At 47.5% G+C, this 17,309-nt stretch overlaps 2 protein-coding genes across 3 annotated transcripts in view; both read right to left on the reverse strand.

Annotated features, from left to right (window-relative positions):
• Positions 1-6,591: 6,591 nt before the first annotated feature.
• LOC135399222 (uncharacterized) overlaps positions 6,592-17,309 on the reverse strand; it is a 35,137-nt gene continuing 24,419 nt past the window's right edge. Inside the window, exon 2 of the mRNA XM_064631010.1 lies at positions 6,592-9,647. Coding sequence (XP_064487080.1) covers positions 7,626-9,647 — 2,022 coding nt within the window. The 3' untranslated portion in view covers positions 6,592-7,625. The remainder of the gene's footprint in view (positions 9,648-17,309) is intronic.
• LOC135399216 (NLR family CARD domain-containing protein 3-like) lies at positions 11,447-17,186 on the reverse strand. Of its 2 annotated transcripts, none has more exons than XM_064630998.1 (2): positions 16,940-17,186; positions 11,447-14,468 (listed from the first exon to the last, which is right to left on the reverse strand). In XM_064630998.1, exons 1-2 carry the CDS (start codon positions 17,168-17,170, stop codon positions 12,399-12,401), a joined length of 2,301 nt encoding a protein of 766 aa, XP_064487068.1. In that variant the 5' UTR covers positions 17,171-17,186; the 3' UTR covers positions 11,447-12,398. The 2 variants fall into 2 exon arrangements, with proteins under 2 accessions (XP_064487068.1, XP_064487069.1); XM_064630999.1 differs by having other exon boundaries at positions 16,120-17,032.

The following is a 17,309-nucleotide window of genomic DNA, read 5'->3' on the forward strand; positions in this document are numbered from 1 at the left end:
TTTTGACGAAACTCATTTGCATTTTTATTTTAATAATGAGCGCCTCCCACTCATTCACACGGTGTGCAGCTTGTAGGTGGTATCGGACAGATACTTGTAAAAAAGAAAGTTCGTGGATTGGTGCACCCGTTCGCGAATTATTTAGCCCGGGGATTTAACTGAAACACCCGGTATATACCAAAGGGAGTCTGGTCATTAATGGGACCTACGTATACCTGGAGCTCCACCCACTTTTTGAGCTCTCAGCCCAATCACGAGCCAAAATACAGTTCGCTATTATTGCAGGCCCTCCAGTACTTATTCCTCACCCTTATTTACTGGGTACCACCATTTTGGAGAAACTCGATTGATTCGGATTGAAACGGATATCACTGGTGACAGACCAAAATGACGGATTTTGCTCCCACTTTTATCAACGCCGTCTGCATGGAGAAAGGCATGTTGGGAGACTCAGAACTGCAGAAATGGTTGTTGGCAGTAGTGATTGGCCAGTAGAGTGGCAGAACCACTTCTTCGTAACAGACCTGAGTCGTGACGTTGCCCACATACGTGAGGCCGACAACGGCAAGCCCTATCACCACCACCACCACCACCACCGTAACAGACCTGGGGGAAGAAAACGCTCAACCTGCTACGCAGAATCAGCGGTAAATCATGGGGCTGCAATGCGCGGTCATTGCTCACCCTTCACAAAGCCCTGATCTTGTCACGCATTCTCTACGTGGCGCCATACGTAGACCTCGCGCCTACACAATGGCAGGCCCTTGAGCGCCTTCATCGCGCTGGCATAAGAACTGCGCTTGGTCTCCCAACGTTCTCTAGCGTCACCCAAACGTACCTGGAAGCTAAGGAAAAGCCTGTTAGTGTCCACTCTGAGCTCAAAGGACTCCAGTTTCTGGATGATGCATCAACATCCATCAGCAAGCATTCCCTCTTCACCGACCTCGAACAGAGGACACACACATCCCTAGGACGCCTGGCTAGTGCCACCAGCTCTCTAGCCAACAGGGGCGCTCTTCCTCGGCTCCCAGCTAGTCCGCCTACGCCGCCGTGGCGGGAGTTCGTGCCCGCAACAACGCTCCACATTCCGGGTCTACGGAAGAAGAGCGAGTCCAGCCCCCTAGTGGCCAGGATGGCGGCTGAGAACCTGATCAGCGACGTTTATCACACACATACTCTGGTGTTCACGGATGGCTCCATTGACCACCGTTCCAAAAGTGCTACCAGTGCGTACTACATCCCGTCAATAAACAAGGCCTGGCAAGGGAAATCAGTTCGCTACCCAATCTCATCTACGACGGCCGAACTCCTGGCCTTGCTACACGCAGCTGCTGCGGTTCAAGTCACCGGAATACCTAAGGCCGTCTTGCTTACGGACTCCAGAAGTGCCCTCAACAACGTGATAAACCCCATGTGTGGTAGCATTCTGGCCCGATGTATAAGGAGATCGTGTGCCCAGCATAGGCTAACCGGAGGTGAGCTTACGCTCCAATGGATCCCATCTCATGTCGGCATCAGAGGCAATGAACGAGCGGACCAGCTAGCTTCCTCAGCACACAACAGCTGCAGCCCATCCTTAGCAGTCCCGGCCGACACTGACAGGCTCATGGTCGTCAAACAGCTAGTTGAGGTGCGTCACCCTGGCATACAGGACATCATGCAGAATCACCGACCCTCTCTTCCCACGAAAGATCTTCCCCGTGGTATGCAGACAATGCTCCATCGATTACGCACAGGATCTGCGTTCACGAACTCGCAACTGTGCAAGATCGGCTCCAGGGAGGACTCCAGTTGCGGACACTGTAATCATCCGGAGACAATTGCGCATATCCTGACAGAATGCCGTGCATACCATGCCATGCGGGAAACCCATCTTCCCCACGCCAGGCCTGGTATACTGACGGACGTCCTCTTCCCCGAAGGTTCTTGTGCGGAACGACTTTCAAAAACTCGCGGCCTCGTGCGTTTTCTTCAAGCAACGGGCCTAGCGGAGAGACCACTCTAGTGCACCTCTCACCTGCAGTGTGCTTCCGTCCCATCAGTACCGGTCATCCTGCCTCTACATCACTTTGAAGTCCTCAACTCCCCTTTCCCCCACTTTCTTTTCCTTTTTTTTTTTGGCTATAGTCGTGACGATGCCCACTTGAGTGCGGCCAACAACGGCAAGCTACCTCGACCCCCCCCCCCCCCCCCCGTAACAGACCTCGTGCATTTGCCCTCGCATTGTTCCTTGGTGTAAAGCAGGCCTATGACTCTGTAACTCACGCGGCATGTTTGGCTGCGATACAAGGTGCTTGTATCGAGGGCCGCCTGCTGAGATACCTCTGGGACTTTCTCTCTGCCCGTACGTTTGATGTGTATGTCAATGAGCTCCAAGAAAAAGTTCGAACGTGGGGTCCCATAGGGCAGTGTTCTTTCGCTCACTCGATTCAACCTGATCATGGCCGGAGTCCACCGCAGGATTCGCATATCTCCGTATTCCCTCCAACTTACCATCTACGCGGACGATATCTGCCTCCGCGTTGTGGGAGACAACAAGGAGAAGCTTCGTGACACCGCCGAAATTGCACTGAACGGCTTCAGTGCGGCACTTCTTGAAAGGGGGCTAATTGTATCTCCAGAAAAGTCTCAATGCTTGGTTTGCATTCCCCGCCGAAAGTATGTGGGCATGGGTTTGCCTAATCTTTCATCAACAGCACTCCCATCCCAAGATGTGAGGTCTGCCGTTATCTTGGCGTCACCATTGACAGCGCTTTACGCTGGTCTAGGCTAGTGAACCAAACGGTCTGTAACGGCAAGAAGACTGTTAATTTACTCCAAAGGATCAGTGGCAAGTCTTGGGGCTGCAGTTCAAGTTCGCTGCTCACGCTACACAAAGCCCTCATTCTCTCGCGTATCCTGTACGTGTCACCGTACGTAGATCTCGGACCTTCACAATGGCAGGCTCTTGAGCGGCTCCATCGGGCAGGAGTAAGAACGGCGCTTGGAATACCGAGCTTCTCTGGAATTACCCAGACTTATCTGGAAGCCAAGGAAAAGCCCGTTATGCCGGAGTCACACTGGTTATATACATTATACACGAGCATCCCGTCATACATGTATGACGAACGTGTATAACAAACATCCCTAAAACATGTATGATCATACAGTGCTGGTCACACTGCTTACACACCGGCAAAACATGTTTTAGAACACGTGTGTATAACCAGTGTGACCGTGCCGTCATACAAGCAAGCGCTCTGACTATGTTTGACAACATGTTGTCAAACACACGACGATGTATTTGTGCACTGCCGAAAAACGGTGATGGACAAGTTGGATAAACGGGTGTATTCGCCACGCAAGTTTTCGTTCGCACGAGTCAGTGTCAACGACATCGTGATGCGCGTGAGTTATTTTGCAGGAGTAAGTTGTAAGCCCGTGTTCGCGACATTGTGTTGCACGTACGTTCAAAATGGCGAGCTCGTAGCCTGCGCACATGGAGCATCAAACAACCGAAAATCAGCAAGTGCAGCCCCGGCTTCGTCGTTCTTCGTACATTTGAATAGCAATGTCCGAGAATGGAAGCTATATAAGCTCCTCGGTTGGTTACTGTGACACTGACGTGTGCCATACATCACGGTTTAAGCCACTCCCACTGTTCCTCCAGTTGAGCTGTATAACCAGTGTGATCGATGTTTGAACAACATACGTTCGAGACTATGTATAATCAATCATACAAGCGTTTGGACCAAACGATGTTGTCAAACAAGAATTGTATAACCAGTGTGACCGAGCATTATATATGCGCCATGCATGTTCGAGGACATGTTGTCAACTTGTCATACATGTTTGGAGCACAACCAGTGTGACTGTGGCCCGAGCTTAGGGGGCCCCGTTACTTAGACAACTTGGCCACGTTAGGAAGAAAGCACTCTCTTTTTTCTGCCCTCGTAAAAAGGTCACACACGTCCCTCGGCCGCTTGGCCAGCGAATACGCTACTAGCGCCCTGGCCCATAGTCAGCGATCGCCTCAACATCCTGCTGGGTTACCTTCGGTGCCATGGCGGGAGGTTGTACCGGGTGTAACGCTCTACGTTCCCTGCATTCATAAAAAGAGGGAATGTAGCCCCCTGGTTGCTAGAACGGCGGCTGAGAGCCTCATTAGTGACGTCTACCACTCACATACTCTGGTATTCACTGATGACTCTATTGACGACCGCACCAAAAGTGCTACTGGTGCCTTCCACATCCCATCAGTGAACGTGGCCTGACAAGGGAGATCATCGTGTTACCCGATATCCTCCACGACTGCTGAACTCCTGGCTCTCCTGCATGCAGCTGCTGCGGTCCCGGTTGCGAGGGTTCACCAGACTCAAGAAGCACTCTATGGGACGTGATGAACCCCATGTGTGACAACATCTTAGCGCGAAGCATCAGAAGATCTTGCGCTCAGTATAAACAAACCGGAGGAGATATCGTCTTCCAATGGATCCCGTCCCACGTCGGTGTCGGCGACAACGAAAGGGCGGACCAGCTAGCGTCCTCGGCACACCTGGGCTGCAGCAATATTTTCCCAACTCCGGACGACACCGACAGGCACATGGCCCTTAAGCAGCTTGTTGAACTGCGCCACCCTGGGATACGGGACGTCATGCACCATCATCGCCCCCTTCTTCCCACGAAGAACCTTCCTCGAAGCATACAGACCATGCTCCATAGGCTCCGCACTGGGTGTGCGTTCACCAACTCTCACCTATTCAAGATCGGCTCTAGGGGTGACGCCTGCTGTGGCCACTGTCAACAACCCGAAACAATCGAGCACATCTTGCGAGACTGCCGAGCATACCATTCTGCGCGCGAAGCCCATCTCCTTCGCTCCACCTCGGGCACGCTAGCGGACATCCTCTACCCCGGTGGTTCTTCTGCCGAACGTTCCGCCGAAGCAAGAAACCTCATTCTCTTTCTGCAGAAGGCGGGCCTTCCTCACCGACCCATCTAATACTTTGCTCTCCCCGACGAACTCGTGCACCCTCACCACATCCCCATCCTTCATCCTCCTGTATCCTCTATCCGTCCGTCCTTTCTTTGTGTTTTTTCTTTCCTTTTTTTTTTTTTGTATAGTCGCGACGACGCCCACTTCTGTGTTGCCAACAACGGCGAACCTATCCTGCCATTCCTCCCCCCCCCCCCCCGCAACAGACGACTGCCGGTATGAACTTTTAAAACACGTGACATAAGCAGATGGAACTGACACAAGCACGAAAGGCATGCGCGCCCTTGTCCTGCTGTCTGATTGGATGCCGCCAAATCTTTGCTTCCTGAGGATTCCGTTCGTTGCCGCAAAAGATGGCTCTGTTCTCATTGCGTTTTTCTTCTAAACGGTAGTGCTGTGTGAACTAATATTGCGTGCAGTATGGAGTGGAGTGGAGTGGAGTGACGTAGAGGAAGACGGGGAGGTCTGCCTGTCAAAACCGACGGCAAGTTTCACGCGCTGGGAAAGGGGTGGGAGAGGGAGAGGAAAAGAGAAAGGGATCGAGAAAAGAGAAAGGAAACTGTCAGGGGGTGGTCGGGGTGGCAGGGGTCCAAGGTATAAGGCCCGTGCAGTATACTAATTGAAAAACGGAGTTTCATTTGAGAACAAGTTGTTTTTGCACCTTAGTGCCCCTTCAAAAGCTTATTCTGTAGAGCAAGCGATTCAAACGGTTGGTCGTTCAAATCGCGTTCGGGTCACCAAATGTAGAGAAACACAATCTCTTCTACAGGTCATTTAGTGAGTGATACGTCGTTCACTGGCATTCACCCATTATAGTCAGTGACAACATAAGTCATGCACTTGACCCCGCCCACACACACAAATCGCTCCTCGTGCGCGAATGTAGTGCGGCGAGAGAGAGAGATAGATAGAGAGCCGGCACTACATCGCGAAGCGGGGACGTCGTGCAAGGGCTGGTAGCCAATCGCAGGAGCCTTTCACGGATGAGTGGGCTGCCCCAATTGTAGGACTTAAGGTATCACTTACTATAGACACTTTCTTTCTGTAGTAAACATGTTGTAGTTTTTCTTTTCTCTCTCTCTCTCTCTAGCCAGTCTATTTTCGAGCACCAAATGCTATGCATTCGAATTATTTGATTTCTAACATGAACCACGAAACTTTTTCCTGATCTTACGAAAAGAGCAGCCCAATCCAGTGGTCATTCACTAGGCTGTTAATCCTAGGTCTTCTGTCACAAGAAGAAAAGAAAAAGAAACGTGTGATAAGAGATACGAGTTTTCTAGCATGAGTTGCACTGGTGTGAGCTAGACCAGCGCCAAGGTGCTTCCTAAATAGTCACGACAAGGAATTTTACGAGCCATTTTCAAAGGCTTTCACATGCCCAACAGTGTCCTGATGGCGTTCATGACCACCTATTTTAAAAAGCGAACTGTACCATTCATTCTAAGTAGCAATGTAATTAATGACCATAATTTGCACAAAACACCGTTTTTTGATGAACGCGGAAAAAAAAAAGCAAGTTCGCCGTAAAACTTCACGGATAGCAGTTTTTCAAAAAAAAAAAGGCAGTTAGTATGGTATGGGACTAGGCAAACTAAGGCTGGCGCTACACTGAGAAACATTGCATAATCACTTTATTTGCAACGAAGACGCAACATGTACGTGTTTCTGATTTCCACATGGTCATATGAAGGTGTGGCACAGGTGGTTGCACATCTGTCTTTGGATTTGGCTAAGTTACCGAGTTCCTGCATTAGAGAGATCTCGGAAGACTTCTCTGTACTTATTCATGTTCACTAGCCCTCTGTCAGACAATCTCACTGAGCATTAATACGAACTGATTCACCAAACTTCAGCACTGGAGCTGACAAGCAGGAAAATACAAATTTAAAGGCACAAGTGAAGGCAAAGCCATATGAGGCAAACTTGCTCCGCTTCGGAATATGTCGGGGTAGTTGGTACATATGTCTGGTGATGAATGGCAGCATAACACAAACGACCAGGAACCAAAAAGAGAGACGCAACGACTGCCAGTCGTTATATATATATATATATATATATTTCTTTTTTCTTTTGTTCCTAGCCTCTTAAAACTGAGTTTCACCACATAGCACGCTCCTAGCCAACCATCATCCCAAATGACAACGTTCTCGCCCCCGACTTGTTGAAAACGAGAGGCGGAGCCTATCACCAATCATCACCAAGCTTCCTCAGGCCAGGACAAACATGAAGCGTCCCCCACCTCCATGAAGCGCCGGCTAAAAAAGGTTGCACAATATGCCACGAAGAAAAAACAAGCCAAAGGTGCGAGCCATCGCACATTTCGCTGTGTAGACATGACCAAAATGTGTTCGTCTTGTGTAACTGTTCCGCATGTCCAAGCTCTATAAAAACATTCTAAGTAAAAACTAAAAGTGGTGGAAAGGGAGACAGGAAAATTGTGTTACAGTTTCCAAATTGTAGTACTATGAAAATTCTCTCAGCTCTCATTCTATCGCTCCACTCTATGAGGCCCCAGGGGCATTTTGTCTGTCGTCCCCCACTTCCATCTCTCAACCCCCCGGAATGGTTCTGAAAAAAAGGCACATCGTAAAACACGTTAAAAAGAAAGAAAAAGAAAAGAGTCATTCGAAATCACCAAAACTGCTGATCACACAGACATTCCGGCTGCACGGACCATGTCCCTCGCCACATCTTCGGACACATTTTGAATGTTCATCACTTCTTCGACCAGTGACACGGTTGAGCACAGCTTGCGATAGGCCTCCCTCGCTAAATCATCTTGTCTCGTACTCGAAACAAAGTCAACCGCGTTGCTCAGCAGCCCCTCATTACGACGAACAATTTCCCACACTTGAAGCAGTTCGTCTCCGTCCCCTCCTTCAATGCCGCTCATGACTCCGAGTTCTACGCTCGTCAACGTGTAGTTTGCGGAGAGTCCTTCCAGGATTGGTTTCATGGCCTTCTTCCGAATGCTGCAATCATGTATGTGAAAGCTGCGTAGGGTGTTGTTGGCGATGAACAGGTTTTTCAGAATCTCCGGTGTCGGCTTGTAAAAAAATGCGCACCCAAAGTTAATATCACGAATACTGCGATTGCGTGACAGTCCACGTAGCAGTTCCATGAGCACGTTTGGACCCTCGAATTCGTACCCAAAACGGACCGACTTTAGCGACACGGTTTTCGAAAAGGCTTCGGATAGATGCCTGGCAGCGTAGCTGTCCATGTAGGACACGTCGTTAACGAGAAGTTTTGTTACAGAGTCATTGGAACCCATGGCGTCAAACACTTGTCCCAGGTATAGGGAAGAACGTGCGTCGTATACGCTGACTGTGAGTGTGTGCCCATCATATGACTCACCTCCAAAGCCAGGAACCAGCTGTTGCAACATGGCGCCATCTTCGGTACTGTTTGAGCGACTTGTAGTGTCCGAATTGGGCTCCCCAGTTTGACGGAGCTTTAGAAGCCTGACAGAGATATTCGATTCAAGGGCCCGTTTCAGTGCGTGTAGAGTATCGGTACTGATATCGTTTCCACTTAGGTTTAATATTTCCAAGGACGTATTCTTGCTAATGGCATCAGCAAATGATGCTGCACCTTCCTCAGTGATAGAGTTGTATTCCAAATTCAACTCTTTCAAAGTGCTGTTGACACTCAGCATGCTTGCGAGCGCTTTGGCTCCAGCGTCGTCCACGTTTAATGCTTTCAAATTCAGGTTTCTGATGGACCCGTCTACCTTCATGACGTCTGCCACCACGGAGGCAACGTTGCAAGACAAACTGCAGTTCTCACTCATCTCCAAGCTCTCGAGCGAGGTATTTGTGTGGAGACCTTCCATGACTGCTAGCATCGCATCATCATTCGCTCTACGAAGTGTCACCTTCTTCAGCGAAGGGTTCGTCCGCAGTACCTTCGCCAAAATCTCCCCACCATCCTTACCCAAATAATAGCCAGCAACAAACAAAGAGTTCAGTTTAAAACATCCAGCCAACGCTTCTAGCAGGAATATAACATGGTCCTGATCTGGTCCACCTACAGGTCCGGTACTGATGAAAACGTCTTCCAGCGTTCCGTTACAGCTTCTGAGGACGTTCGCGATCCGAACAGCTGCTGCATTCGTCAACTGGAGACCACGACTGTAGAAAACTTCTAAGGGCAGCCCAACATGGAGCCCTTGCGCCAGATAAGTGCCATGTACCTCTGTTTTGTCTTCCCACAAGCCTACTTTAATCTTTCGAACACCGTTGTTTGATGACAGCCCTAGTTTTAGAACGAAAGGCACGCGTGTCAAGAGCAGCGTGCCTCTGATGTCGACGGATGTGACGTTCAGCTTTGTTCTCAGGAGCCAGCAGAACAGAAACGCAGCATCCACGAGGGATTCCTCCGAGACGTCGTTACCCTCTGCATCGTTGGCACGAATTACTTCAAAGCCGCTTCTGCCTTCCGCAAGTAGAACCCCGGCTGCGCGGATAACTTTGTTAATGACAGTCAAATCTTTCACGGTCAAGTGTTTACGACTGTCAGCCAAGCTCACTCCTTGCTGCACAAGGTACAGCCCGAGGTTTCTGACTCTTGTACAAATCTGATCTGGTTGCAGCACGCTCGTGTTCTCGGCAAAGTCTCGCACAATTTCATTCCAGCCACTGCTCTCTTCTGTCGTGACTGACATTCCCTATAAAAAAAGAAAGGAAATGGAAGAGAAACCAAATTTCTTGTAACCGTCGTCCTTTTAATGTCTGCTGCTTAATGAACCATATGTCAACACATTAATGCGTGCTAGAGCTTATGTTTCGAGCATGATGATGCCTAACGAACACGCACACAACGTGCCCTTTATATTTCATCCCCACACACATAAACCACAGGTTGGCTGTTATCATGGTATCGCCCACGACCAACCTACATTTTTCTTAGGCTCTCCACAGCAAAGAAAATGACTCGTCATTGTCCAACTGTCTTTTTGTTTGTTTTTCCTTTCAGCATCATCCCCCCCCCCGAGCATTACTGACACACAATGCGTATCTCTCGGTCTCGCTGATATGGCAACCAAATTCTTTGTCGTCAGTATTGGCAGTGAAGTACAGTCTTATGCAGCACGACTGCATTCTGTACCTACGCCTTCAAGTACAATCTTATGCAGCAGGACTGCATTCTGTACCTACCGCTTTCAAGTGGCTGCCCTGCTTGTATCTAGGAGCACATGCTTTGTACTGTACATTCATTATTTGTAACATGAACAATCAGTGCGATCATGCATCAGTGAGCAATGGTGTTGGTGGTGCCCTATTTCCAAGCAGTCTGCCTCCCGGTGTGGCGGGAGGTCGCTCGGGGAAATCGTGCATCTCGGGCAGACTTCACAGTGAAGAGCTTCCGAAAGTGAAGGCTGCAGACACCAGAGAGCTTGGGGCACGTTGACATAGCACCGGGGCAAAACTGCCAGTGCTCAACGTGGCACCGTTTTGCACTTAAAAAAAAAAGAGAAAAGTTGATTTTCTAATCTATGTCTAGTATGTGTGCGCCTACATTCACGTAATTTATCTTGGAACCGGTACATAAAATGCGAAAGAATGTGGCCAAGAAGAAATTCTGTCGGTTAGGACAGGAACACTCGGCCTAACGAATTGCTAACTCGACACATATGAAAATATGGATATTTAGACACACTTTATGCTAATGTTGAAGAAAAACAGCAGTCTGTAATATTTATGGCGTTGAGCGCCGCATGAATAAGGTTTGCCAGTTTAAATGGATCACAACAAGGGGAAGACAATCTGGAGCAATAAAACGCCTCAACAGCTTGGACAAGGCTGCTGCAAGAAAGATCCTCTTTTGTAACGCAAATACGAGTGATGCATATTATATACGAATAACCAGTCTCAGATTCAGAGAATTCTGCAAGGCAAAGTTGAAATGGGAAACTCAGCTGCATGGAATTTGTAATCGTGAAGCCCTAGTTACAGCATTTCTTGAATTTCACAACCACGCATTGGATTGTTCAACCTGTCGATATTGCATACTATTGCGATAGCTCTACTAATGCATAAGGTTGCTGTGCTACAACTTAGTATTTGTGACTGGCGCAAATCTTCCTCGATAGCATCACAGTTTTGTCTTCATATTTATCCCTGCATTCGTTAATGTTTTTAATGTGTTGTGTGCTATGTTATCCAGGCCTTTACTGGCTGTTCACGGACACCTCAAAAATAGATAAATTGAAATTGAATTGAAATTTAGACTCCTCATGTTCCACAGTTGCATCTCATTTATTTAGTGTGCTAGCATCATAAACATAACTTATGCAATAGATGCAAGACGTAGAACACTTCCAGCTAAGAAACTGATGTCGCACAACAATGTCTTTCGCAACACTATATGTATACCTACAATGTAGTACACCTGTAAAAATAAAACAGACTCCGTAGAAACGGAATGAGGCACCCAGTGAATCAAATGGTCTAAGACCCTGGTACAAAATGTTTGCCACTTTTTACTATGTTCTCCGTGGATTTCTACGTGTCATAGTTGACAAGATACAGCTCCTTTAAGGCATGACCTCGCTTCTGCATATGAAACATTTTTCGTGCTTCGCTAAACTCGTCACAATTGTTAGTTAGTTGCTGTTTCCTTGTTTTCTTGCGCCTGAACATATGTTATTTAAAATGTGTAACAAAGACCAGGCAGGTTGGTACATACTGCTGCCAGACGCGTCGTGACACACAGAAAACGAGACGGACGATGTTGCAGCTTTCCATCTGTGTTTACTGAATGACAACAAATCAATGGATCTGGCTCTTGTTCTTTGGTTATCTTGAGGTGTCTCGACTCATTTGCTGTCATTCAGTAAACAGAAGTGGAAAGCTGCGACACTATATGTCCCGTTTTCGTCTGTCTCAGAGCGTCTAGCAGCAGTTATTTAGAATGTTGTATTATCTTGTTGCTGCTTTTGTTCTTGCTCTGCTTTTATATGTGCACCATCACCAAGGGCTAGGCCGTTAATGAGCACTTAAAATAATAAAATAAAATAAAAGGCAGCCAATCACCACCATGCTTCGGCAGCCGTAGCCATGGAGCCATGGTGCCACAGAAGGCCTGTGTCTGCAATCGAGTGCGACGATTGGCTGCCATGTCCGAAAGAATATGGGTGGAGCCATTAAGCTGGCCTTCTGAGCCTGGGCGGCATTGGTCAAGCTCGAAGGGGTGAAAGCTATTGCCATTCCTGTTGTTGCTTGTTTTGCATTTGACAGCCTGGCTGCATTCCATTGCAACGGTGATTGTCTACATGTCTGTTATATTTCTTCTTTTAAAAAAACAGTAGAATGCAGATCCCCATTGATGAAAGAAAAAAGAAAAAAGTTTTACGTCTATCCCACATAGCATTGAGTCGTTTTGTAAGCACCAGCAGGTGCAGCGTAAGAAAGCAGCACTATAAAAACAACAATTTAGCAGCTTCTACACAATGCCTCGCGTCTTCTTCCGTACACTCTGTGACAAACTTAACCTGCTGCACCACAGAATCGCACCTCCAGAGTATCCGAAATGCTTCTCTACAATCACAGTCCCTGCAGGTACCCAGGGCAAAACTCGTAGCACGATTCAGGAGCTGCTCATTTCTCCGGACCACGTCGAAAATCTCGCACAGCGCTCGTGAGCTATAACCCTCCGAACCCACACAGAATGTGGAGAGCGTGTAGTTCTTGGGGAAATGTCTCGCAATCACCTTGAGTGCCCCTGCGTCAAAATAAGACATCTGTGTGACAAAAGCGTACAGTGTCGTGTTCGCTTCGAGCATGGCCGAGAACGCTCGGGCGACTTCCACAGTGAAACGTGCGGACTGCAGCTCGACACGGTTGATCGTGTCGTTGTTTGTAAGGCCTTTGATGAAAGTAGCAAAAACGTCCTCAAATTCACCGTCAACATCAAAAGGGCATGTGCAGCGGATAAACTTCAGGGACCTGGTCTTTTTGATAAGTTGCGCAAGAGCTTTAACCATCTCCTCTCCGGCTATCTCACCATCAGCTGTTTCGATGTACACTTCCGTGATGTGACAGTTTGATTCTAGTGCTGAGATCACCTGTAATATAGGGGTCTCCAATACGCACAAAATGTGGATCTTTTTCAAGTCGTCGTAGTTGAGTGAAATGAGACGTGCCAACTCGTTCAGCGTGAGGGTGTTCCACGTTGTACAGATTCTGTGGCAACACTCATGGCCTCTGATAACCTGAGCAATCTCTTCGTCAACTTCGCCAACAAAATCAATCGTTCCAAGACGCACTACTTCCAGTGAAGTGTTCACTGTAATGGTCTTCACAAACTGTACCAGGGTCACTTCTGTAAGGTGGTTGCTGGAGATATCGAGCTCATGAAGCGTCCGGTTTGACTCCAGAGCTTCTGCTAGATGCCTTGCACCAGCGTCTCTGAACCTGCACCCTCGAAGTTGTAGCTCCTGGAGAGAAACGTTCACTTTTAGAGCCTGAGCAAACACAGCAGCGTCACTTTCCTCCATACCACAAGCATTAAGCTCGAGCGTTCTTATTGTCCTGTTCGTCTTCAGGGCATCAGAAATGTGCGGCATACTACAGGCACTATCATTAGATTCATTTATTTTCAAATTCTCGATCGAACCGTTCTCTCTGAGCGCAATCGCAATAATTTCCAATACATCGTCAGGTATCTGATAGAGAAAGAGGTCCTTCAGGTACATGCTGCGTTTTACAATTTCTGCCAGATGCACAGCAGCACCTTCCTTCAAGCTGTAATGACAGATATGCAGAGACGTCAAGTGATTGCACTGCTGAAGTGCTTTCAACACAAGCTTCATTCCCTTTTTGCTGAGGCCACTGTAGTGTAGCACAATAGATTTCAACTGCGGTGACCTCTTGAGTCCTTCCGAGAGTCGCAACGCAGACTCCATATCGAGGTTGAGGTAGCGTGCTTCAAAATGCTCTAGCATGGTGTCGGACCTGATGCCCTCAAGAAACACGTTGTGCTGCGCGGTTGGATCTGGGGTGCCTACTTTGACGCTTCTAATGTTAGAGCCGTGTGCAAGGGCAAGTTTAAGGGCCGTCGGGAAGTGGAGAAATAGGCGTGTCCTGTGCAGGTCTATTGCTTGTATGCATGGGTGTTGTTTCACGAGCCAGCAGATCAGGAACAGAGAGTCCAGCACAGCAACTTCGGAGAAGATGTCGCCCCTTGACCCTGTTGGGGAGAAATTCAACTCTCCTGGCTTACTTTCGTGGAGCTGAACATCGACGGAGTACAAGACTCTATTGCACAGTGTCAGGTGCTCAAGCAGCCAGCACCCTGCCTCATCATTTCTGGAACAAGGTTTCATGATGTCGAAGCCTTTTCGTTTAAGGAAGTAGCGCACAGAGAAAATTCTTGATGTCACCGTTGCAGAATCAAGAAATGGAATTTGTCGAGCGATCTCGGCGATCTCTGGGTGGCTCGAAACGTAGTCCTGTGCTTCTCTCGCACTGTTAAATGTCATGTTGGTCTGTAAAGAGAAGTAGGTAGAGTTCGGGCAGGAGCAGACAACGACAGCTTTGTGAAAGTTGTTACAGCCATGATGCATAATGCAAAAACCCCGAGACTAGGGAACACGAAAGGACAGACACAAACACGAAGTCTCAAACTCAGCTGAAAATTTTACTTCACATACAAGTATTATATACAACCAGAGGGAAGGGAACAACCAGTTGAGGACGAAAAGGGTCAGTTCGAGGGAACAAGAAGTCTGCTCAAGGCTGGACCGAGGATTATGGATTGGTTGCTGACACAGTTCCCACCAAGAGGTTATGCATAGGGTCTCTCTCAAAAGTCTTGTGTGGGGGTCCAATTCAGAAGCCTTTACAATTGTTTCATCCCATAGAGGGAAGCAATCTGAGCATTCTTCCAAATGCTCGGCAATTTCGGAGTTTGAGGCTTTATTTTTTACTTTTAATGAATGCTCTCTCAAACGATCATTTAAGCAACGCTTTGTGTGGCCAATATAACAGAAACCACAAGCTAGGGGGATCTGATAAACAACATTTGAACAACAGGGGACGAATTTTTTCCGTAGATTCTTACAGGTAACTTCAGGTTTCGCGAAAGGCATTAGGCGATCAAGACGGAAGTTGTTCTTGAAAACAAGGCTGACTTGAAATTTCTTCGCGACGGCCAACAAGTTGTGAGACACTTTGTGGAAGTAAGGTAATACAACACGTTTGGAAACAGAAGGCTTAGTTTCAGGCGAACGAGGAAGCAAGGTGTTTAACAAAACATTTAAAGAACCAAGTAACATGTGTTGGGGGTAACCAGCATCATTCAAACGGAGAAGCTGACACTCCGCAGAGAGAAGAATCTGATGACAACAAGATTTTTTTACCGCATTCGATAGAATACCTGTGATCAAACCCCGTTTTACAGTTTTGGAGTGGCAACTTGAAGCGGGCAAAATGGGTTTAGCTTGAGATTTGCTGTAAGCCCAGCAAAGAACGGGTTGTAACAAGTCTGATATCACGCAACTGAAGCACACCAACAGTGGGGAACTCAATAGTGAACACAAGCTCTGGGGACGCGGACAAAATTACATTCTTACATTGAGCAATAACACTTTCATTAGTAGAAACAAAAACCAGGTCATCTACGAACCTTCTTACAACGACGTCGTTTGAAGACAGAGAGGATATAAAGGATAATACAGCATTGTCAATTACACTCAAGTAAATCTCTGAAAGAACAGGCACGATACTCCCCTGAACTGACCCTTTTTGTCCTAAACTGGTTGTTCCCTTCCCTCTGGTTGTATATAATTCTTGTATGTGAAGTAAAATTTTCAGCTGTGTTTGAGACTTCGTGTTTGTGTCCGTCCTTTCGTGTTCCCTAGTCTCGGGGTTTTACATTATGCATCATCTTCACCAGCTCGCTTGCTTCCTAGCCATTTTTTCATTGTCACAGCCATGATGTTTGCGAAAGACAGAAGTACAGAAATGGTTGCTCGCAGAAGCGATTGGCCAGGTGAGTGGTAGAACGTACCGTAGAACCACTTGTTCGTAATAGACGGCTGCCGGTATGAACTTTTAAATCACGTAACAGAAGCAGATGGAATCGAAAGTAGACAAATATGTATGAATAAAATTAAACTACATAACGCAAAATCTTACGCATCAGTCGTGTCTTTCCTGCTATTCTCCTGAGGTTGCGGTCTTGACCAGGCCTAAGGTCAGGGACGGAACACGTAATTGTCGCGTAAATAATGACGGTATCACCCACGACTAACCTACATTTTTCTTAGGCTCTTCACAGCAAAGAAAATAGACTCGTCATTGTCCAACTGTTTCTTTTTTTTTTTTTTTCAGTATCATTCCCCCAGAGTATTACTGGCACAGAATGCATATCTCTCGGCCTCGCTGGAAGTGGCTACGGATTTCTTTGTCGTCATAAATGGCAGTCAGTCACACCAGTCAGTAAAAAGTAATGTCAGCAGTGTCAGTAAATGGCAGTTGGTCACACGTGAAGCACAGTGAAGGTCTCATCCAGCAGGGCCGTGCACACTTTGCAACCACGTTCAGGTGGCTGGCCTGCTTGTATCTAGGAACACATGTTTTGTATTGTAAATTTATTAATTGTAGCATGGCACAATTAGTGAGCAATGGTGGTGGTGGCGTACTATTTCCAAGCAGTCTGTCTGCCGGTGCGGCGGCAGGTTGACAACAAAAGAATGAATCTGGCTCTTGTCCTTTTATTATCTTGATATGTTTCGGTTCATTTGTTGTGATTCAGTAAACTGAGGTGGAAAGTTGCGACATCGTCTGTCTCATTTTCTGAGTGTTACATTGCGTCTTGCAGCAGTTATTTAGAATATTGCATCATCTTGTTGCCTCTTTTGTTCTTGCTCTGCTTTTGTATGTGTACCATCATCAAGGGCTATGCTGTTAATGAGGACTTAAAACAATAAAAGAAAGATAAAAGTCAGCCAATTACCACCATGCTTCGGCGGCCGTAGCCATGGAGACAATCCGCTGCACGAGGAGCCACTGGTTGCCACAGAAGGGCTGTGTCAGCAATCATGTGCGACGATTGGCTGCCACGTACGAAATAATGCGAGGAGGCATTCAGCATTCCTTCTGAGTCCAGGCAGCATTGGTCAAGCTCAAAGGAGTGACAGCTATGGCCATTCCTATTGGCTCTTGTTTTGCATGTGACTGCTCCCATGCTGCTTGGCAGAGACGATTACTAAGAGCTGGATGGGCCATGGTATTTCTGATGGTGATTGTCTACATGTCTGTTACATTTCTTGCTTAAAAAATTGAATGCAGGTTCGCACTGATGAAAGAAAAAAGTTTTACGTCTA

This window comes from Ornithodoros turicata, chromosome 6 (genome assembly GCF_037126465.1).
Source record: "Ornithodoros turicata isolate Travis chromosome 6, ASM3712646v1, whole genome shotgun sequence".
NCBI lineage: Eukaryota > Metazoa > Arthropoda > Arachnida > Ixodida > Argasidae > Ornithodoros > Ornithodoros turicata.

What these genes read in the sequence shown, in the direction of transcription:
- LOC135399216 (XM_064630998.1), bottom strand. Translation starts at nt 17,170, where the DNA reads ATGGGAGCAGTCACATGCAAAACAAGAGCCAATAGGAATGGCCATAGC. An exon ending in ACGGCCGCCGAAGCATGGTG is followed by an intron (nt 14,469 to 16,939) that starts GTAATTGGCTGA and finishes TTCTCTTTACAG; the next exon opens with ACCAACATGACATTTAACAG.